This window comes from Nannobrachium achirus (genome assembly GCF_963921795.1).
Source record: "Nannobrachium achirus genome assembly, chromosome: 9".
Lineage (NCBI taxonomy): Eukaryota > Metazoa > Chordata > Actinopteri > Myctophiformes > Myctophidae > Nannobrachium > Nannobrachium achirus.
Genome location: NC_137818.1, coordinates 38,748,891 through 38,773,487, shown reverse-complemented (window position 1 = coordinate 38,773,487; position 24,597 = coordinate 38,748,891). Strand labels below are relative to the sequence as shown.

The following is a 24,597-nucleotide window of genomic DNA, read 5'->3' as shown; positions in this document are numbered from 1 at the left end:
TTTCCAGCTTAGTCAAAGTTATATAGGCTCATAATGTTCTCTCTATCAGTGTAATGTTCTCTGCGCGTCTTTCACCAAGGCCATTAGATGTCAAAGGCGTAGCAGTGATGAGGTGAAAAAGAGAACCTGACCTGTTCTCAACTACTACGGGCGGCTGAATGTGCAAATGATGCCTCGGTGAAAAAGGCAACAAGCACAACATGAAAGCGCATATGTTTCCTGTTTCAACTTCTCTCCATATTTTGCCTGAAGGCGGATCTAGTTTTCTGTCAAATGAAAAACTGTCATTTTCATAATTGACTAATCACGCCTACAAGACCACAATGACCAAAATCAACAAGTAGTGTAGCGTTGCAGCATCAACGTGAAACATTATCCAGGTAGGATACAGTCTCATTGCTATGTATAGGCTACTACCGCCCCCGAGTGTTTGGCAGTTTGCAATTACGCACGAGGGTGAGGGCGCGCTGTCCAAACTTGTTCATGTCATGGACCCCCAAATTGACACTTATAAGTCCGCAGAGTCGAAGACCCCCGCTTGAAAAGATATGCCAATGCCAGGGGGCAGGGACCCCCAGGTAGATAGCCGTAATTCACAACCATTTTAATTTCAAGGACCCCCTACATGCATAGGCCTACCCCCATTTAATGGAATTTCTATCTCTGAGACCCCACTTTATATTGTAAAAATCAATGTTCATTTAACTCTGAGAGTGTACAAATGGAACCAAATGGACCCGTTGGGTATGTGTTGGGTCCATTTGGTTCCTAAACTATCATTTAGCTGGGGACCCCCTGGAACTCCCTCAAGAACCCCTGGTGGCACTCGGACCCCTCTTTGGGAACTAATGGTGTAATAGGCTACTGTATTCTCATGTATTTCTGACTAAAGGATCAGGTTAAAAAAGAAAACACTTGATGTAGCCTACAGTATAGGCCTATTAATAAGCCAGGCCTGTTTTGGTGCCCAACTTAGATTAAGCAACAACTTGAAAGGATAGGCATGTCAGCCAGCACTAGAGCAATTGTTGAGTCTAATTATTCATGCTATCCAATCCACAGTCAACTAAAAACGAAGGCGCACTTGTTGCACGTTTTGAAATCATCCGACAATTGCTTTTAAATCGTGTTTGTTGGTCCTTAGATGGAATGGAACATTGTTATGTAGCAATCAATTAACAGAAAAGAAGATAAATAGCAAACATTTGGAAAGTTGCAGGACAAAGTGGAGCATTTTCTGAATGACACTTGAAGTAAGGTTTTCTTTTGACTCACATCACAACATGAATAGGAGAAATTGACCCAAATTTAGATTGTTCACTCTAGGCTATCTCATATGTTTTAATATGCTAGTCTACAGTTAGCCTCATAATTGCCTATGGAATAGCCATAGACTACTTGTTATGATTAATAATGTCTTAGTAGACCTATTAGTAGGCTAATTGTGCTATATTTGATTAATTTGTAGGTCCTACTTATGTAAAAGTTTGAGGTATTTGTACTTTACTTGAGTATTTACAATTTCCAATACTTTTCCTTCTACTCCACTAAATCTCGGATCCTAATATTGTAGGCTACTTTACTCCACTCCAATTATTTGAAAACTTTACTAGCCTACAACTGCAGCTTGTAGATCTGATATTTCAAACAGTTTCTACTGTAATTTAAGTAGCCTAGGCCTATACATTTTGATGCCAATACTTTTGCACTTTTACCCAAGTAGGCTACATTTTGAATTCCGGACTTTTACTTGTAACAGAGTAGGCCTATTTATAAATTGCAGTATGCTATTGATACTTTTACTCAAGTAAAACATCTGAGTAGACAGGGCAGGCTACCTTTCCCACCACTGCTCCATTGTGGTGACGTCTGTTGCCTGTGCGCTGTGAGGCGCGTGCACCGTCCTGTGTATCCGAACAAGCTATACCTGGCGCACTGATCATTGCTCTATGTGCCATTTAGCCTATACTACTATACTGCCTTACATGGAAACTATGAATCAAGCTATATAGGATAGACAACAATAACATACAATAAACATATTAGTATTGTTCTGTCAATTAGAAATCAAATTGTTTGATTACCAGATAATCACAACACTTCAGCACGCAGCAGCATCCATACCTTGATCCATCGACCGCATGGTGTGGTACTGTGACAGTCTCCAAGTCTCTCTAAACATTTGGAGCATAAGTCAAAGTAAAAGCAAAAACAAAAAATTAAAAAAGATGTAAAGTTGTCCTCAAATAGCCATAGCAGGAAAAAAAGAACCCGTCTTCAGTCAAATTCAGAAAAGAGATTAAAAAGAAATCTTCAAAAACTTTGTTTGTATAGCAGCTATTCGCAAAACCCTCTCTTTAAATGTTCAGAAACATGTTACTGGTTCAGCTGCAACAATGGATAAAGTTCCTTTCCTAGCTCTAAGGATTACTTGAGTATCAAGAGCGGCTTCCTTCCCCGCTCTGGGTGTTTATAATGCCCCAATGCTGTAAAATAACGGGATTCCCTCAGTGTTTCCTCCTGTTTATGCGCTTTGCCATGGAAACCTGGACCAGCTCCATCTCGGAGACTCAGGGCTTTCCTGCAAAGCCCACACTCAGGAATCCATGACGTCTCCGGCTGCTGCGCCAAGGCATTTCTGCGGCTTCTCTCAGACAGTAGCGCACAAGACCTTCATTGTAGGGATGAAGAAATTACTGTGGGACATAGCTGCTGAGAAGAAAATTAAAAAAATAGTTCTGATGTATGATACAGTATATACACTACATAAAACTTAGTGACACAGTTTGTCGACTGCTCTGTGTATAAGCAGTCTGCCTTACAATATTGTAAATGATTGTAGGCCTGACTGACTTGCTGTAAAATATCAATTATGACCACAGGCCAGGGTAGTTGCTTCTGGTTTCAACATGGAATATAAAGAATTCCATTGTTTCCACTACGGTAGCTAGCTACCATCCATTAATGGAAAGTTGCTACTTCTTTATTATTTGACATAATAAAGTATGATACTGACTGGAAAAACTTCTGGAATAAAACAAACAGGATCACTTGATATAGACTGAGCCAATTAGTAATGAGAATACATTTTCCATTGCAATGAAGGTTATATAAGTGAGCATCCATGGGGATCTGTGTAACTTCTGAAGTCTGAAGTTTCCCCCTTCCTTCACCTTTCAGAAGAACTATTGATCATCATAAACTTAAAATAAAAAATACCATAATTAACTGTACATTTACTAAGGGCATGTGTCAATCATTTTGGAATTGGAAGACATCACAAATCTCTCGACTACAATGTTGTAGGTCAGGGGTCTTCAACAGGGGGTCCGGGACCCCTAGAGTTACTGCAGGGGGGCCACCAAATCCTTGTGTGATAGGATAATTATTTTAAATGAACAATTGAACCCTCGCATCCCTATACTCTGAGAAGAACTTCAGCCAAAAATAGCAGATCTACAAGCTCTCAACAGCGAAAAAGATCAGACCAATTACAGAGTGAAAGGTCAAGTTTACTAAGTAGCCTATCAATGATTTATGATTTTAAGTGGTTAAGTGTCAAACAAGTTTATGACTCTATCTATTACATCGATGAGAATCTCCATCACACATGTATACAATAATATGTAGTCCCTGCTTCATCTCTCCCTCTCTCTCTCTGCTAAGGGGTCCTTGGCCTGAAAACGTTGAAGACCCCTGTTGTATGAGGCCATTGAAAGATGGTTTAAAGTATGTGCTATGATCTCGATCTTGGCATAGAATTTAGGCCAGTGGTTAACAGTTATTGTCACTGTGGTGAGTATATTGTAGATGTAAACTATATAGAGGTTAACTTCCTGATCTTATATGGGCTGCAGCCCAACAGGCAATTAAGGGCAGGCTCTGCCCCATGACATGAGTATACGCACGTTCAAATATTATCAAGATACACTTGCCACTGTTTTTCCATCTCAAGTAATACATCGCCGTTTCATCGGGTAACCAGGCACAGGCAAATACATTTAAATTTGGAAAGTTCTCCCTAAGTCAACAGGAGCTGGTTATCCAAACTAATAAATGTTTCAAGAAAAGCTAATTCGCCACATTAACAAGTTCATATGTGACCCAGAAGGGGAAGCTGTGAAACGGTCCGTCCTCAGCAGCCAAAGTAAATGAGACTTTACCATTTTCTCTACCATGTCCATGCATTGCTGTATCACACATGCACCTGTGCCTATGGTGAGCTTTGGAAAATGTTGTGAAATTCGTATTGGTTATGATATAATAAACCTCTTTTTGTACTGGAATTTATTAAATACAAATGTAAGTGGATAACATACAGCATGTTCTAATAATAATAAGTCAGATGTAATAGTCAAAGTAGCTTACAAAGGCAAAATAAATAACAATTATGTTCTAACACAATAGTAGCCTACTGTTCAGCAGTTTGACAAAGGCCCAGGGAACATGAAACCCAGACATAACTGTATTGACAACCCACACTTGGAGGTCTTATAGGCAGTTAGCCCTTGATACTTATAGACTCAAGGCTAGTCATAGGAAAATCTGTGCTTTGGGGGACCTCTAATGAGTGGGCCTGTTTTGGATTGGATTGTTTGTATGTGTAAGTCTGTGCTAGACTGGGTGCTCAAGGGTGCCACAGAAAGTCTGCTGTTTAAACCGCAGCACACAGAGCTCACGGTTTGAGTTGGGGTATTAACACTCTGACTTGTCTACCATATGTAAATTCCTCCACTGCAAACAGAACTCTTATGCAAGTGAAATTATGAATGAGTAAATGAACATTAATTTGAGAAAGGGAAAACTGCGTTTGTCCAGACGGCAGAGTTTGCACTTCCGTTTTTTTTTGCTAGGAGAGCACGCTTTTTCCAAGTTAATGCAGTATTTTCCATCACTGTAAAACAGCTCATTGAGGCTATGTTGTCTGGGTTAGAGCATTAGCTCCTTTTAGTTTTCCAAGTGTAACATGTGTGAGCGAGTTTTAAATCCAAGCAGTGGAACTTTGATATGGAAATGGCACATTATATCATGTCTCATGGAATCCTTTCCAAGGAAATTTGGATTTTTGCCTCCATGGGCATTCAGAATCCCAGAAACATTTCCCTTTAGTCTAAATCTTTCTAGCCTGTTGGTGGTATATTTTTTTTGGCAAATCCTTGTTAATTCTTTAGATTATTAATAGTTATGATGAGATGAGTGACTTAAAAGTTGAACGGTTTAGGAGGGCAGACATCATGTTTCTGTAGAATACTGTAAAAGAGATTCATTGCACTTTAAATGAGTAAAAACATGGATGTGTTTAAAGTTGTTCAGTTTGTAACTGTGAACTGGACACCACTACAGTACATAGAGTTCCAATCCAGCCGGGATAGAGTGCTGCTATGTTATTGTGCAATAAGGAATCTTATTTCCTTCCTGCCACAAATTGTTATCCCTGGAAAACATTTTCCCTCTTTTTCCAAATCGTATGAACTAATATGTTCCATCAATATGGAAACTGCATACATCCACATTAGACTGAATATCCACATTATGTAATATGATTCTGATCGATACTCAACAGTGTTTGTATAAAGAATGTTGGTGTCTTAAGTCCAGTGGAAAGTAGTGGAGCAGCTCATGGATTTTTCCCTCCTCCTAGGCACAGCGTTAGAAAATTGGCTCTCCCTTGTTGACACTATTTTCTGTCTATAGTGTTTCCCTTTCCAGCCCATATACTTCATTCACAACTTTAAAATATCTCTGTGTAATATAAACACTACTTGAATGCAAGGCAAGCGCGTCTTGTTTGTATATACGGTAGCCAATTTTGCAGTGGATTAACCTCAGTCAGCAGTTGAATGTAGTCTGTAGAAACCAGCCATTTAACAGTGTCACCCCTATAAATTATTCCATAACAAAAACTTTTATTTACTCATTGCTCCACACCTCTGTCATGCACTTGAATTTAGATGTGCTTAATCTCTAGCCCATCTCAATGCCAGGATAATATTTGGATAGTCGACTGCAAGGTGATTTGTGAGGCATTCACAGGCGTTATTAGAGATCACAATAGGCAAGGAAATACATCTGAGACCCTTCCTTAACAGTAGTCGGTGCATGAAGACAAATCAAAGCATTCCAGTGTATGAGCTATAAATAGCAATAGAAGAGGGTGTGTTCATGCTGAGCAATGTTTCTGTTAGGAGCCTGTCATCGTGGAGATCCTGTGTTTACTTTGCACAATAACAATGAGTAGTAAGCAATTCATCTGCATGGACTGGTTTGTTGTTGCATTCTGTCAGTCCAAATGTAGCAACGTTGTGTCCAATTAGACTTCAAATATTTCAAAATAGTGTACATACGTAAATATATTGCTTTTTTTCAATACAAATGAGGCTCATTATCCAGTATCATTATTATAACGTGGTTGCTGTAGGCAACCAAACTATTGATCTTGTCCATTTTTATTTCACCTAGAGTGAAACATTTTCTGTAAACCTTTCTGTAACTTTTTCTGCAACCACAAAAGTCCATCTCCCTTGTGCCGTGTTCCTTTAGGAGCAGTTCGTTTTTTCCAAGTTGGAAACAAATTCAAGTAATGGCTGTCTTGAAGTGCCAACGATAAAATGTACTGACCTTGTAATAATTAGCCTCAATATCTTACGCCAGTCAGAGCTGGAAGCTATCAATAATTTAAACAAATCTAAACCTAGTATCAATAATTTAAACAAATCTAAACCTAGTAAAATGCACAGTAAATGTAAAAAGGTATACTGACAACCCCCCCCCCCCCCTCCCCCCCCCTCTCTTTCACTGACTGGATGGCGGATTTGGCAGCAATCCAACCGGGGGCTCTGTAGAATCTACAGTGTAGATGGCCGAAGGCCTCAAATGTTGAGGTTAGGAGGCAGTTCTGTTGATTCTGGAGTGGAATTTCAGTTTTCATGGGACTGATTAAATTAAATGGTTACTTTTAATGGCCTAACCTACGCTTTTGGGCGATGGAATGAGAGAAAGAAAAAAAGTTGGATGTAAACAGCGATTTAATCAGAGCTTTTAAAAATGATCCAAAGAAAACCATCTTGGGGTATGGTTCATACTTTTACATGGACAATGAGCATGTTCCCTTCCATTAAATTAAACTAACCATGATCATTCAGTTTGAAGAAAAAAGGCACAAAGTTGTTTCTTATGAACTTGCTTGAATAATCAAGAACTATTCGGTTATGTTGTCCAGGCCTTTAAATGAATTGTTTTGTGTAACAGCTGTGTGTATCCTCATCCTCAACTATAACTAAAGCTGAATATTAGTGTGGAGGAGATTAAATGGAGATGTGTACTAGTGACAGGGACTCCCTCATCTGGTGACTGTGGGCCAAACACCACATCTTGTTCATAGAGAACGCTGTACATAATCATAATAATAAATCCATTCATAACAAATAATAATGCAGCACAATATCTGAATATACGCAAATAAAAAAATAATACACAACAGCTTAGTAAAGCCTGATTTATACTTCATTGTATCAAAGTGTTGCTGCAAGTCAAAAATACCATATCTACACTGTTGTATGATATATCAATTATCAATTAAGCATTACAAACACATGACTTACTTGACTTAAACCCTCTTGATCTTTGGGGAGAATAGGTCATTCATGAACTTCTTCCAGCTCAAACCTTGCTGAAGGTTTTTCTTAAGCGGGTGATTTGTACACCTTTATAACAAACAAATGCACAGAATAAATGATATTCTTAGACTATTAATACTTTTCAAGATATGATAAAGAAAGGCAGCACTAGAAAACAGCATGACATTTATTAATCATCATCATCATCAATTAACATCAACAGAATTCTCCCTTTTTGTTCTACTAGTTATCCAAGTGCAATTAATGAATGAATAAATAAAAACTTAAAACATGTTATATTTACAAGCAAGATCACAATGCCATTGGCCAAATAAAAAAACATACATTTACCATAATCTATGGTTTGCAAATCCACAGCATATTAAAAAAGCAATAATTAATCAGTTGTACGAACACAGTTCTGTGCAAAATGCTTGGAGTTAAATGGGAGTTGGAGTGTACATGAAATTATTACTTACGGGCTATGGCACATTATTTAGGATTGACTGCGTTACATCAGCACAGTAATCTTTCAATGATGCACAGCACTTGCTAATGGTCCATACACATTAAAATCCTCAGTGCTCATTTAACTCAGTCAATTGAAGACTGCGTCTTTTACATCGTATAAGCAAAAACCAAGGGCGAAATCAATGACACTAAATATTTACACTGTTATCACCGCACCACCATGAGGAACGGATCAAAAGCATTTAGCTATTTTTTTTTTTTTTTTTTCAAATGTGCAGTAACACTTCAGCGAGCAATTTCAAATTCTACTTGGCAGCGTAGTTGTTATTTGTTCTCTTTTCTTTCTACAGATAATCTGTGGGTGTTAGTAGTAGCAGAGAGAAGTGCGGGGGCTTTGGAGAAAAAGAAGCGACGCGAGGGTATATTGGGGGGACGGGACAGCCGTACATCGGTCAGTGGAGTATTTTCAGTTATGGCTTTAGGTCACAACTACTGTGAGTCACCATGCAATGCTAAAGTGTGGTCAACGTCTGCCTCTGGGTTGCCCACATGAGAGGGTCAAGACCGCCAAGCCACCGCTGAACACGCAGGCCAGCGAGGAGACATGGCGGAAGGTCTGACTGCAAATAGCCCATACCCGTCTGTGGCTATTTTGACCATGCTCCTCAACACACAAACAACTTTTACTATTCAGCATTCGTACAAAAAGACAAAGACAGATTTAACATCAGAGTCTGTGGGTCCGGCTAAATAAACAACCGCAACACCTCCGCCATGTTGGGCTGTAGCACTGGAGTGACGCACAAACAAATACACAAAACTCACAGGCGTGTATTCTGAGTCTGGTCTGTAAAAAGCTTCTTTTCTATTTAGATGATCACCATTTAAGGACAGCGTGAGTCAAGTCCTGAGAAAATGCTACGTCAGTTACAATAATAAAAGCATTGCTGTTTAAAGAGCTAATTTAGCAAGTGTAATGTTTCAAGACCAAAACCTGACTGAACCTTTGCATAACCGAGTGAGAATCGCATCACATTGTTATGTACTAAGTAACCATTCTCAAATCAGCGCAAGTTCTTTTTTCTTTCTTTTTTTTCTCTTCGATATCCATAGGCACAATAGCCCTGTGTTAATCAGTTATGTCACCGGAATATTTACATTTCACGCTTCAGAATATTTCAATAACTGTAGTTGCCTGTAGTCTGTATGATACAATACAGATGCACTCTAAATCCAGTGCTACCCAAAGCTACCCACAAATCCCTGGGAGTCTTGTCACCCAAGAGTTCTTATCAGCCTTTGCACCGAACACACGTAACACTGTCGAACACTAAACACCCTCACCTCCAAACTCAAATGGGTCATCCACAGTCACGACTTTGCAGATGCAAGCCTTAATTCACAATAAATTAAAGGGGAGAAGGCCATTTGGGATTCTCTGGTCCAAGTGCAGTCTGTGTTAACCGAGAGAGGGATGCACCTGGCTCTCTCTAGGTGGTGAGCTTGGAGTAGCTGGGTGGGGAGAAGCGCCGGCGCAGGTATTTGAGGATGTATAGCGGTAGGCAGCTGACCAGGGTGATTACAGTCACCTTCCACAGGAAGGACACTGTCATGATGAAGTACACGTCTACACAACCAAAAACAGAGACAAAGGTCAGATACATGCACTGTAAAATGACACGTCTTTGAGTGCTCAGTGGCGTCAGTTCAGCAAAAGCTAGGGTATGGCAAAGATGGGAGTCCTCATGGATAAGAGGCATTACATTTTGTATAACACGGTTATATTGTGAAAATAGCAGATCTACATGCTCGCAACGCCTCGATGTCTGAAAAAAAAAACGAATTTTGGCTGTTTTTTTACACAGGTTTCTACGGTTTCTTGGTCTGGATATGGCAGCCTGGAACGGTTGTTCAAGTGCAGCTTAACTTGGCATGTTAGTAAATGTGCCACAATTAACAATAATGCATTGCACCTGTGCAGCTGACCTATGGAACCTGTGAATATACTATTTTGTCAAGATGGGAAGAAGTGTGGAGAATAGTTAAAGTGACCATTTTGTTACATTTTGCATTTATTTTATTTCCCCCCCTGGACTCAGGGTATGGCAGCTGCATACCCCTGCCATACCCAATTGACGCCCCTGTGAGTGCTTGTAGATAGGCTGTTTGGGAAATATTTAGGCATTTTTTCTTATAGTGACATTAATACCCAAAAAAGGGACTCCAGGTAAAAAGGGGTTAAGTCTGTCTGTAGGTTTTATAATTATTCAATCAACGAGCTTGTGACTATATAATGACTACATCGGATTAATTGGAACACAGGTCATTTGTTTAATTTCCTGAAAAGTGATGTTTTTCTTTTTTTTTTACATTGGTTTCTGCCCGACACTGACGTATATGCCATTTGCATTAATCCTCCACAATGAATCAAGCCTCTTGTAGGACCTTGTGACATGAATATTCATGCCTAGACTGGAAAATGCTGACTTAAACCAAAACATAGATCTTCTTTAAAAATGTTACATGAGAATAACAGCCTTTAAAATCTAATTTCAGTTTGGCCTCAAGACCCAAAAAGGGTACATTTGACCACATTCCAGTCATAATTCTCAGTGGTCGAGATTCCAAGCTGAAATTGGCACTACATGCCACACATAAAGGCCTAAAGTAAAGGTTTGGAAAGCTCCATGAGAGCGTTGTATGTGTCATCAGACCCAATATGGCAAAAGTAAACATAGCATTTTTCTGTCAGATCGAGTAAATAAATCCCTAACAGCCTGACAGGAAATAGACTGCTATGGAAAAATATAAAAAGGGCATACAACTATTTTCTCAATTAAAGTATAGATTTTTCCTCTTACAGGGTCCTATAGTGTCAACAAATCTGTGACACTCTAGCACAGAAAAATGACTTTGTCGTTATGTTTTCTACTAAATGCTGGCACCTTCATGTCTGTAATAAACACATGGATGGACCTTGGCAGTAAATGGTAGCGGTGACAGGAAACCGACAGGAGCGCTTGGCATTTCCTCTTTGATACTATGGTATGCCCATGCTTGCGCCACTCTAGCACAACGTGTCACTATGTTCACCTTTAGACTTCCTAATAGGGGACAAACTGGACGCCAGAGGCATGGCATAACTGGACCGGTCCTTGTCACCGCCAAACGCTGACGTAGTATTTCAAGGTCAGGAAAAGCCCAATATCATCAATCAATCAGAGTGTGCGTTGACATGAATTAGCGGTGCATTGTTTTTCCTTTTCCTTATTTGGAACATACTGACCCAATCTCAATATCCGTCCATAAAAGTGTCACCCTCTTGTCTTGGCACAATGTTGTGTGCATGTGTGCATGTGTTTTCTCACCTATGAACTCATGTAGGAAGACGAGTGATGCGATGTAACACGCCAGACTGAGGAGTTCGGCGACTATCATGAGCCAGTGCCACGTCTGAATGGTCAGGGCCACCATTAGCAGCTCAGTCAGAATGAGAGCAGTGAAAGAAATGGCAACGATGTGGACAAACTCGGACTCGAAGAGCAGCATGGCACCGTACATGATGATGCTGCCTGTAAGCCAAAGACAGGATCTAATATTAACAACATGATATTACAGTTTAAAGACACTCTGCCTGGTCTTTATTCAAGGCATTATGAATGTAATGCCACAATTTACTGCTATGAGCAAAATCTGAACGTGAATATGGCAGTGGTTCTGCCTTGAGCCAGACCCTGATTGTGTCCCTGGGAGTACCGGTATATATTGCTTAGCCACCTTTAAAGAATATTCGCTGCACGATTATGACAAAAATTATAATGATTATAAATATAAATATAATGATTATTCTTGGTAATATTTGTATGCTCTTGTTGCTCATTGTGCCATATCTTTGGTCAAATAATATATATGGGGAGATGGGTTGCACACTGTCTTGCTTTTCGATTGCACACCTGGTGCAAGGTATTCAAAAACAACTAGTAGTGATTCCAAACAACTCATCCAAGGTTCTTCCTAGAATGCTAAGAAACTGGGCCTGGTGATTTGATAGCTCAAGATGGATCTGGAAATAAAGTAGAGCATCCATCAAATAAAGTCTGTTTTGACAGAGAGACTTTTGGGAGTGAGTCTGTACACAAAAGGCACACGGGTGTAACGTTGGATGGCTCTGGCAACGCCTTTGCAACATAAATGGCCCATGTCGGAAAACCACCTCAGGTTATTTGACATCCACAACCACCACACAGACATAAATAAACTCTTCTAGTAATTAGGACGAAAGTGTGTGGGCAGTTTGGGAGAGTTACGCATGAAAAATGCAGAGTGCAGTAGTTTCTGGTGGCTTTGTAAGGGCAGCTTAAGGTAAGCTTTGTTTTGTAAAACACTGTCTTTTTAATCCCACATACCACAGTCTAGTACAATATATCATGCCTTTATATTCATTCACTACACAATGCTGCTTGACAGCGCATACACAGATCATGATATATTGTAAGATGTACATTGTCCAGTTGTCTTGGTGCCATGTGTTTGTGTGCTACTGTACTCTCTACCAATGGCACATTTCTGTGTTTTTTTACACATGGCTACATTTACTGGTTCGTGCTTACCTTGATAGATACTTATTAAGACCCATATTAGAAATGTCTTGAAAGACAACGGTCTGCCCTGTGAAGAAAAAAAAAGAACACAACTAGTAATTAGACTTCATATCCATATTGTTGCTGTCGGGCAGAAGGTTAAAATACAGATACATATATTATATGCATTTTATGTAAATGCATGCCTTACTTCATTGTACTGTACAAGAGAGTTGCACAAAAGTAAAAACAATAGCCGATATACAAGCTTGTAGATTTGCTTTTTGCTATTTTTGAACCGTTTTGAAAGTGAAAGTGGTTAAGTCGCCAGTAGGTTTTATAAATATTTAACCAATGAAAAGTATTAACAAGAGCTTGCCTTGTGACGAATGAAACATCTACATTGAATCCATTTGAACACAGGATCTTTTTTCCATTTCGTAAAAAGATCATAGAATCTTTTTTTTTTTTTTACAGAATGATGTGGTGTTTTTCCTCGGGCTCCTACAAGCTCTAAAAAGCATTATTCTTTCCGGTCATGTGATTGGCGTATGGTGACCCATAGGCTAGCGAACAGCGCCATCTTACGTAAAAAGATTTTTTTTAAAACATACTCGTCAAACTTGTCTCATGGCAGGGAATGTGTTCGGTTAGTACAAGGTTTCCACCCGACAGCGACGATATGAATTCAAGAGATTTATTGTTCACACTGTATGTAGTATGTTGTATGTACTACACCAGAAAAAAACAACAACAACAATGAAAAAAATATAAAAAACAAGGTGTAATATGAGTAAAAACGTAGCTGCAATAGCTGTAGTAAAGTGTTCAGTGTCTAATTCAGGGGTCTTCAACAGGGGGTCCTTAGAGCTACTACAGGGGGCCCTCCAAATATGTGTGTGATAGAAGCTTTTTTCCTCCTTTTTTATATTAACCACTTGAACCCTAGCGTCCATATTCAGAGAACTTTAGACAAAAATAGCAGATCTACAAGCTCACAACGCCTCGCGCAGATCAAGTTTATTATGTATTGTCGGTTCAAGTGTATCTGAAAACACAAATTGACATGAATCCAAAATACACTGATGATTGTGCTGTCAAACGATGAAACTATATGGAATCTATTAACAGATTGTGGGGGTGGACTTCATCTCTCTCTCAACTAAGGGGTCCTTGGCCTGAAAACGTTGAAGACCCCTGGTCTAATTTGTAGAAACTCAGAATAAAACAGAATCAGTACAGACAGTTTATGAAAAAACTGTTTACTGGTAAATGCAAAGCTGGCTAAATCATACTCCACCTGACCCAAGGTGTGGTCGAGCCACCCTCTAGTAGGCAGAGGAAGACATACCTACCTACCTACGTTTTTTGCTAAACCATTTTTTTCGAATATTACTCCTACAAATTTTGTCCAAACATCATGCAGATCGGTACACATTATCTTTATAGTTAAGTGATCAAGACGGATCTGTCACATTTTTCATATTCCATCCTGATTGGCGAATTTCGAACATTGCTGGCACAACACACACAAGAAAATAAAAAAAAAGCTTTTTTTGTCGCCAAACAACATTGAAAGAATCATGCGACAAAGTAAGAATGATGACATAATCAGTGATAAAATGCAATATCTTTGATTGTAAAATAAATACCTTTAATAGGTCTTTATATAGTTCTGGGTATAGCATGGCGACTTCTGATTTAACATCTTTGTCAAGCACAAGAGAGAACACGGGGAACATGGTGTAGATAGTAGAGTAGCTGAAACAGAAATAATGTTGTCGGTTAAGTTTGGACTTCAGCACAATTCTAAACATCCATGGAAGCCACTTTGATCATAAATGAAAAATTGTAAGCAGTTTTAGCCACTTCACTTCACTTATTTTTTAAGATTTCGTTCTTGGATGCGTTACAGTACAGCATAAAGATTGCATAGTTTCCTGTCTTGTCAATGCAACAGTGCTTTTACACAAATGAAATGCCATGGAAACAGCGGCCAAATGCTCGTGTGATAAGTCATCGCTATTCATAATGCTTGGCTCACCCGATAACTAAGAATCCTTGATAGAGGGGGACAGAGGCGAAGTAGAAAACAGATGAGAAAACGGCCTGCGGGGAGAAGAAGAAAGGAGAGAATCATGAATTATTCTCTTGCTCCCATCAATCCTCTGATGGCATCAGGGACAGCAATGGTGTAAGCGTCACCTTTCAAATGCTAAACACAAAAATATCACTAATGGGTCAAATGGATAATGATTAAATGACTAATTTGCTTTTAACAAGGCAGAGAAATAGTAGAAAAAAAGAAAAGAAAACTAAAACAAACATAAACATTGATTAACAATACAAAAGGTAGACACATCAACTAATCATAATGAAACACCAAAAAAAACACAGATAAACTTCAAAGTGGGTCAGGTTGTCTTTCTACAACAGCACCACCACGATTGCATAAAAGGTAACCTCACTTATCTCTCAACAGTAAACAAACCAACATGAGATTTAAGTATATAGAGGGTATCTGCACATTTCTAAAGTGACAATTAAGGACTTTTTTAAACCCGCTAAAATGACAAATTAAACATTGGTCAAATTGTGAAATATTAGAGGTAGAAATTGTGAAAATAAATAGCAGATCTACATGCTCACAACGCCTCGCAACACGAGGTGTTGTGAGCATGTAGATCTGCTATTTTCACAATAGAAGCGTGTTAAACAAAATGTAATGGAAACATAAGCTGCTAAACAGCCATAAAAGGCATGCACATCCTGAGCCATATAGGCTGGGTGCTGGACTAAAGTTAATCAACAATAAAAGAAAGAAAAAGTCCGCACACCGATTTTGCTGTTCCCAGTATATGGTTTTTACTTAGGTGTAAAATGTAATGCCTCAACTCTTAGTGCTCGTCATGGTGGGAGGGGTCCCCAGTTAAAATATGATTATTTTGGCGGTCGCGGCCTGAGAAGGTTGAGAACCACTGCTTTAACACGTGGAAGGCTGCAAGGGAAGAGCCAGTCAACTAGTCAGTCAACCAGATTGGTAGGTCCCATACCAAACAGGTCACAGCTGTGGTTGTGGTCGCTGTTAACGTGTGCCATGTGGAGGCTGGAACTCCGTAAAGCCAGAGTGAGTCATGGGCTCTCCCTCCCCAGTCAGCGTGGGCTGATGTTGGACTGCGACATGGGACTTTGGACTGAATATGTGGGTGCAGGGCCCACTCTTCTGATGTGTCATGAATGTTGACCGTCCCTGAGCTCCCTGCCTCACAACCACTGACCTCTGATCAGATTTGGTTAGCTTGCTGTCAATCCTCATCAATCTCATCTGGATTTTAGTTATCCATGCCAGTGGTTCTCAGTGGGTCGCTCAACTTTTTCATGTCAAGGCCTGACTTTGTACTGTATTTGCCACGGACCCCCATCTGCAAAGGTTTTCTAGAGCACTAGTTCTCAACCTTTTCAGGCTGCGACCCCCAAAATGATCATATTTTAACCCTGACGAGCACTAAGAGTAGAGGCATTATTTTGTATAACACTGTTCTATTGTGAAAATAGCTATTATTTCCACAATTTCTGCCTCTAATATTTGACAATTTGGCCAATGTTAATTTATTTTATTTAGAGGTATTAAAAGGGTTTTTAAAAGCCCTTAAACTGTCACTTTAAAAATGTACAGATACCCTCTAACTTTATGTTGGTTTGTTTACGGTTGAGAGAGAAAACCATGTTTCACGTTAAGCTAATCATCTGGGAACCCCCCCCCCAAATAATTTGGGGATCCACAGGTTGAGAACCACTGTTCTAGAGACCCCAAAAGAGTAGATTTGTGTTTAACCTTTATTTATTATTATTATTCCAAACTGCTGTCAATTATTCAAGATTTTCCAAAACATAATCCATTTAGAACGGGTACACATTTTGTGTATCATTATTTTATGCTTTAACTATTGAAAAATAGCAGATATACAAGCTCACAGCGCGGCACCGAGTGCCGCGCTGCAAGCTTGTAGATCTGCTATTTTTGAAAAAATCGTGAAAAAAATCGTTTCTATAAGTGTCTTTTGAATCCTTCTGAGGTTTTTTTGAAAAACCTGTGTTTCTGTGTCAGCAATCTGGCCAGCCATCGTCAAAGAAAAGGTCCTTTTCACTTAACTGGAGCTCAGTGGTTCACTGGTTAAAGCATTCAATAATTCTAGGCCTAAATGGGTAAAAAAAAAAAAAAAAGTCCTACCTATTGACCTACATCAGCCCACCCTACCTACCTGCATGGTGGAGATGCACAGGCTCCTGTGGATGACGAACTGGCTGAGGGCTGCAGACCTCTTGTAACTGTTCCGCCCATGGACCATGAGGAGTCGCCCCAAATGTTTGAACTGAGTCACAGAGAAGTCGGCGGCCAACGACGCCTGCTTTCCTTCCTGCCATAGAGACATAGCAACGGGGAAAGAGAATGCAGGTTATAAGAAGGTCTTTGGTAAGCTTAAATACATGTGCAAGGGCTGATAAGTTACTTTTCCAGACGTTTGAAAATGAACGGCATTCAGTGGAAAAACAACTTTGTCTTTGATTCTGTGATCATTGAATCACTGATGAGGATGAAGACTAGTGTTTGGGTTTCCTCTAGTGCAAGGGTCTTCAACAGGGTGTCTCAGAGTTACTACAGAGGGTCCTCCAAATCTTTGTATGATAGAAACTTTTTTTATTTTATATTAACCACTTTCCCAAACCACTTTGCCAAAAATAGCAGATCTACAAGCCAAAAGAGGTTTGGTGTTCAGGGAAAAAGAGCAGACTAAGTACAGAGTGAAAGGTCAAGTTTATTAAATATTGACGGTTCAAGTGTTTAAATCTGAAAACTCAAATTGACATGAATCCAGAATACACTGACGATCATGCTGTCAAACGATTAAATTATATGGAATCTATGAAAAGGTTGTGGGGGTCCCTGCTTCATCTCTCTCTCTCTCAACTAAGGGGTCCTTGGCCTGAAAACGTTGAAGACCCCTGCTCTAGTGTGCACATGGCAGATTCTCACAGAGAGGAATCATCTGTGCATCTGTGTGTGACAGCCATCTCAAAAGGAAACACACACACACACACACACACACACACACACACACACACACACACACACACACACACACACACACACACACACACACACACACACACACACACACACACACACACACACACACACACACACACACACACACACACGCAGGGACAAAGTGTGAGAGCGGCAGCAGCGTGAGCCGATGAGATGGAAGAGTCTTACTTTGCCCTCCACTCCCACGCCACAGTCAGCTTCCTGGATCATGCTGACATCGTTTCCTCCGTCCCCTAAGAGAAAACAACAGCCGTGGAAGTGTCAGGATTCACATATCTGTGTATGACATACCACACACACACACACATTGTATGTGCTTGCAAGACACTCCCTTAAAATAGTCTAACACCTCTAGTTTGAGTAACAGTGTTTCCCCCTGTATGCATTTTACTGTGGTGGCCCGCCGTGCCTTTATTTTGGCTGCCACAGCTTGATTTTTAGGAAAAAATATATTTTTTATATTAGGTGCTTTGTGAGCTTGTAGGTGCGTCACACACCGGCGTGTGACCAAGTATGAATTGGGCCACCCGTGTTTTCGTGCTCTCCTGGGTCTATGGGTCTCCTGTGAAACGGCTCCCCCTATGGTAACAGCTTTCTATGGGTCACAACCGAGGCGACTGGAGACGCTTATGGAGGGCTCGTCTTAGGACGATGTAGAGACAAAGGTGTCAGTAACATAGACCACCGCACAAAGCGGTGCTGGCTCGCTACAATGTGTTTTGTTTTAGCGTTTTCAACGTGCACAGTGAATTCCACACTGTCCGTCCGAATCACGTGTTGCCTACAATAAGGAGTGATGCGATTTGTCTCCACAGCATGTGTGGAGGGAAAGGGAAAGTGTTCTAATTGATTGTGTTACATTTAGGTAAAAAAATACACCATATAAACCCGAAAAAAGAAAGAAAAAACGGGACAAAACCAGTTAAAAACCAAACCGTGCGAGCCCAGCCCACCAGTTACAACTCCATCCTAGGGGAAACACTGAGCAAACTGGCAGAACCGGTCAATAAAGGCTCTGAGTTCTGCATGAAACTGAGAGCTGAGGTTCCCATGTATTTTGAGCCGAAACCGTAGCCGTGATGTTCCTGATGTTTGTTTGTAAGCAATATCCTGCTGACAATGTCCGAATGCAGACAAATGGTGGCCACATCTAACCAGCAAACAAATATTATGTCCCTCTTCCTCTTTATTTGGGGAACCATGTAGACTTCATATGGACATTTTAGAGAAGGGCAAAGTGTTCCTGAAATGTGATAAACCCTGTATAAAAACAAACAGGGAACAAAGCTTGAAATATGTGTTTAAAAAGTGTGGCTCCAGTCTATCATGTACTGATGGGATGGATGCTACTACTCACCAACAGCACAGGTCAGTTTTCCTGTGCGCTCCTGCAGCAGCCGCACTATCTGGGCCTTCTGAGTCGGAGCACAGCGGCAGCAAACCACCGCAGGACACTGGCACGCCAGCTCCATGAACTCATACTCATAGAACTTCAGGCACACCTGCAGGGAGGAGGAGAAAACACGTCGGTTGAGCGGCGCAGTGCACAAAGCAACGACTGTGGGTCTTTATCTTCAACATGTCAGAGACACAGGGGCGTCACAAGGGGGGGGGGAGTGGGACTGAGTTACTGAAAAACAGCAGATATACAAGCTCACAGCGCGACACCGAGTGCCGCGCTGCGAGCTTGTAGATCTGCTATTTTTGAAAAGTTGTGAAAATGTGTGCAAATCTTGGAATATATGTATTTTTTTTAAACATTTGTAACTCAAATTTTGCTTCTGGGGGGGTCCCTGGAACTAAATATTTTGAGATGGGGGTCCGTTGCCAAATACATATCATTTTGGGGGTCCTTCACGTGAAAAAGTGTGAGCACCACTGACATAGAAACATAGGTTTGCACACATTTTCAAGATAAAAAAAAAATAGCAGATGTACAAGCTCGCAGCACGGCACTCGGTGCCACGCTGTGAGCTTGTATATCTGCTATTTTTCAATAGCCTGGAGTGAATCCTTGTACCCAGGGCCCAGAATTTGGTGCAACACCCCTGCAGAGACGCACAACTTACAGTTGGTGTGGTGTAGACAATAATGACAACCACATAGACCACTAAACTGAGATCTCTCAGTAGCGAGCGGACCCACGCGTAGCTCTTACCTCGAGTGAGTCCCCAGATATCACAAGCGCACAGTCGTGTTTTCTCCTAAACGCGTTGAGCTCCAGGTGAGCCTCCCCTCGTGTAGTTACCTATGACAAGGGAAGGCAACCATATTATAGTACATGCACGTGCATTGTGCATCAGGACAACAGGCAGTCAGTCTAGCCAACTTGATAGCAATCAAACCCACAGCATAAATGTGTTATGGCTCGACATACAGCATTACAATGATTAGAATCATGGGAAGGCCTACAGTAACCAACTAACAGTCATCTCGCAAACCAAAACTCAACTGATGGGGAACTATTGAACGGAAATGTCATAAAAAATGCTATGCAAAATGCTATCCTTTTAGACTAAATGTCTGCCTTGTGCTGTTTACATTTTTGATATATAATTAAGTATTCAATCGATCGATCAATCAAATCAATTAGTGGGCTCCAAGAATGTGTCACTTTCAAATATAGACATTTCTTTCTAAAATGTGGCACTGACTTGGCGTACGATCAATCTGTCAACAACTGTTGATGCTCTGGTATGAATATCCTTCAGCTATTAACAATTCATACGTCAATCCAGATCATGCCATTGGTGTCAACCAGGAAACTATTCCAGATGCATGTGTTACAGGCCCAGTCAGCACTCCCTGGGTCCACTGGGACAGCGGTTTTCAAGCTGTGCCAGCCATTGTTTTGCTCTTCCAGTAACCACTGTTGTACGCAATTTGTAACCTTCCTATATGGCCCGGCTCTCCGGCTGCTCTGGCGAGGGTCCAGAGGGGAAGTCAAGGGACTATCAAAGCGGTTCGAGAACCCTAAACCTGCAAAACAAATTAGGAAGTGAGCCCTCAGTGCGTTCCCTCTGGGAGTGGCTCAGCTGGTCTCCCCACTCACTGTGAGCGAAGGCCTGTTTGTTCTGTTTGACAGTGACTTGGACGGGCCGTGCTGGTGGGAGGTGATTTATTCAGCTGTGGATCCTGGCTCGGTTGCTTGTGTAGTTGTGTGGGACCGTATGACCACTAGCAAATGGGCCTTGGCCGTACGAAGGATGGATGCCCACAGGTCATCGTAGTCAGGAAACCATGAGCGCCCTTTTGAACTGGGACAAGCCCTCAAGTACTAAAACCAACTATTGGGCACTTTATATGCACATAAGAGGAAGAGGGGTCCCTCCTCTGTACTCACGGGTCTGAAGATATGGATGTCCTGGTTACGTGTGACCAGATGGGCATTCTTTGCGGTGCAGGTGGCTGTCTCCAGCTTGTCCCCTGTCAGCATCCACACCTAAATAGAAATCAGATAATAGTATTTAGATTATCAGAAAAATAAATAGGAAAAAAAAGTGCTCCTTGGAGCACAGGTCTCCGCCACGTCAGGTAGGTTATTGTGGGCCAGCAATGTTCGGAATTTAGTCATTATAGAGGTGAGTGGAATCTGTAGAAGTTGAGGGATTAATGTTGATGAAGTTTATGCCAATCAGTATGAAATATCAGTATAACAGGTTTGTCTTCTTAATGTGTATCGATTTGCATGATGTTTGGACAAAATGTGTAGGAGGATAATATAAGATTTGTGTACAGATTTGCGTGGTGTTTGGAAAACCTGTAGGAGTAATATCAACAATGTGTTTAGCAAAGATCTGCCTCCTGGTCACGCAATAAAAGGCTCATGTGAAAAATTCAGGATAAAGGATTTTCCTTGCCCTCTAGGGAATGTGTGCAAATTGCAAATTGGCCACCTGGTGGCGCTATAACATGCCGGGGAGTGTGTGTGAACTGCTTCACATTGATCGGGCCAACTTTTTGTTTTCTTTTGTTTAATATCTATGCTGATATAGTTTGTGTGTTTTAAGCCCTTATCATCAGTCTTTGTTTTTCTATCATAGTTTATTTGCACTGGTATTATTATTTATTGTGTTTCATTGTTGTGTTTCTTAACATTCATTTGAATTAATTACACATTCTTTTTCATTTCAAAGCATTATTATTACAGTAATATTATTTAAACCATAAATACTTTGTTTTATACTTGTGTGTGCATCAGACTCATAACGATAGAAGAGTTTCTCCTCTTTTTGGAGAACCTTACTGTACTGCTCAACATCATAAACGTAACATGTAAATTCTATTTTGGATGCCATTTTCTTTTCTTTTGCATCCCTGTGTTTTGCCACTTAGTTTGTTACTAGTGTAGCAACAATGTAGTCACATTGACTTTCATAACACCATAGACCCCCATTTCAAATTATTCCATTCTGTCCTACGGACCCTGATATAAAATGTAATTGCAATTATTGCATTTAAATGCAATAATTGAACATATAAAAAGATACATAGACTCATAGTGGTGGAAACCATTGTGGAATTAAACTACTCATTTGGCTGGTATCCTCTCTAGGACACCCGGGCTTCCTTGGACCTAGGCCTGTCACATGCTGTGTTTCCATGCTGAAAAATGATTATATATTTTCAAACATTATCAAAAATAGTGGAAATAGCAGATCTACAAGCTCACAACGCGCCGCGATGCGACGCGTTGTGAGCTTGTAGATCAGCTATTTCCACTATCAATGCTCTTGTTAAAATATAAAGTTGTCAAATATGTCAGTGATTTCTTTGTATATTTAGGTATATCTGCCATGTGCAACTTCAAAACATACAAGCCAAACATGACTTGTCAGTGACAAAAACACAACTAAACCGTTTTAATCTAAATAATTAAATAATAATTTATTTTGACAATTAATCGTCATGTAAAATGGTCCAAGCCCTACTTGGACCCCACTTGGAAAAGCACTAATGTAGGCTGTGAGACCTTGATGCCTGCGTTGCGGAGGATCTCCAGCGTGGGCCTGACATCGGCCTGCAGCTGGTCCTCCACTCCGGTCAGACACAGCAGCTCCATCTCCATCTCCAGACTCTCAATCACAGTGGCCACCTTCAGGGAGCGGTCATGGACGCTGAGCTTGGCCTGGATGTACCGCGCCTTGAGGAGAAGAAGAAGGCCTGGTAAACGTAGGCAGTGGTGTACAGTAACGAAGTACATTTACTTAAGTGCAATTTTGAGTTATTTGTACTTTCAGGGTTACCACACATCTTTATCAATTAATATCCAAAACTTTTCCAGAATATTTAACCCGATTTCCAGGACTATATAACAATAATTCAGCTCAATAACGAGTCGCTTACTCCTATGTGCAATGCCCAAAGACAGTAGTGTATGCCAGTGGTTCTCAACCTTTTCAGGCTGTGACCACCGAAATAATCATATTTGAAGAGAGTTGAGGAATTTTGTATAACACGGTTTTATTGTGAAAATAGCGCAATCTACATGCTCACAACGCCTCGCGTTGCGAGGCCTTGTGAGCATGTAGATCTGCTATTTTCACAATTTCTGCCTCTAATATTTGACAATTTGGCCAATGTTTAATTTGTCATTTCAGAGGTATTAACAAAATCAATAACCAAAGACAATGCATAGCTGTTTTTTCCAGGACTTTCCAGGACCCTTGATCAATTCCAAAACTTTTCCAGTACTGGATTTTTTTTTTTTCTAATTTCAAAATATTTCCAGGAATTTCATGACCATGGGAACCCTGTACTTTACTTGAGTATTTCCAATTTCCAATACTTTTACTTCTACTCCACTACATCTCGGATCCAAATATTGTACTTTTACTCCACTACATTTATTTGAAAACTTTAGATACTAATTACTTGCAGATATGAATTATAATATTATAAAACATACATAAACCACTTGAGCCCTATTGTATACCTTGGCTATTTGACAATAGCCGATCTACTAGCTCACAACGTGTCGCATCGCGGCACGTTGTGAGCTTGTAGATCTGCTATTTTCAAACATGTTGTACTTTTACTTGCTACTTTAAGTACATTTTGATGCCAACACTTTCATACTTTTACTCAAGTACATTTTGAATACCAGGCTTTTACATGTTACAGAGTATTTCTATATTGCAGTATTGAGTACTTTTTCCACCACTGAACGTAGGTGGTGGGAATGTTTGGTGTTGGAGTGGATGGATGGATACTAACATTATGAATGTGGTAAAATCATTAGAAAATATGAGGAAAAACTGTGAAATAATAGTCAAATTTGTACAGGCCTATATCTGCCAGCAGTGGGATACAAGACACCTCGACATGAGGGCAGCAATGTTTCCAGACCAAAACTAAGCTGCAGACCGCATGAATAACTTATTGGTTACCACTAACTACGGCACAATGTACACAGCAACACTCACAGAGTCAAATTTAGGATTTCGCTGTGTCGCTGAAATGTGTTATTGATAGTAATTGGTATGTCAACGCCTATCTGAAATGCTCCAGGGCAATTTTCTGGTGAGATAAAGCAAAAACAATTCTACATGTGACTCACACAGGAACACAAACTGTGTGTGTGACTCAGAGAGTGACTCACTGCTACCCACCAGCTCAGCCCAACCCCAAGTTCACACAATTACACTTCACAAAATGGGCCTGGGGGCCTTCGACTGCCGAGGGGAGGCACTGCCCTGCCCAGCCCAAACAATGGGAGGTAATATGTGTGTGGGGGCTGCGTGTCGGTGGGATATGGGTGTGTGCGTGGGAGGATGGGGTGTCCAGAGGGTGACCCCAATCACCAGACGACAGCTTTTGA

General features: G+C 40.5%; 1 protein-coding gene across 2 annotated transcripts in view; it reads right to left on the bottom strand.

The window, feature by feature from the left end:
- Positions 1–7,785: 7,785 nt before the first annotated feature.
- The window catches only part of atp9a (ATPase phospholipid transporting 9A), a 50,444-nt gene continuing 33,632 nt past the window's right edge, over positions 7,786–24,597 (bottom strand). For both annotated transcript variants that reach the window (XM_080733332.1, XM_080733333.1), the window contains 11 exons: positions 22,750–22,920; positions 21,121–21,219; positions 19,936–20,025; positions 19,135–19,279; positions 17,946–18,010; positions 16,930–17,085; positions 14,712–14,776; positions 14,320–14,428; positions 12,698–12,755; positions 11,456–11,659; positions 7,786–9,714 (listed from right to left, as the gene is read on the bottom strand). In XM_080733332.1, the coding sequence (XP_080589458.1) occupies positions 9,578–9,714; positions 11,456–11,659; positions 12,698–12,755; positions 14,320–14,428; positions 14,712–14,776; positions 16,930–17,085; positions 17,946–18,010; positions 19,135–19,279; positions 19,936–20,025; positions 21,121–21,219; positions 22,750–22,920 (1,299 nt within the window). In that variant the 3' untranslated portion in view covers positions 7,786–9,577. The remainder of the gene's footprint in view (positions 9,715–11,455; positions 11,660–12,697; positions 12,756–14,319; positions 14,429–14,711; positions 14,777–16,929; positions 17,086–17,945; positions 18,011–19,134; positions 19,280–19,935; positions 20,026–21,120; positions 21,220–22,749; positions 22,921–24,597) is intronic.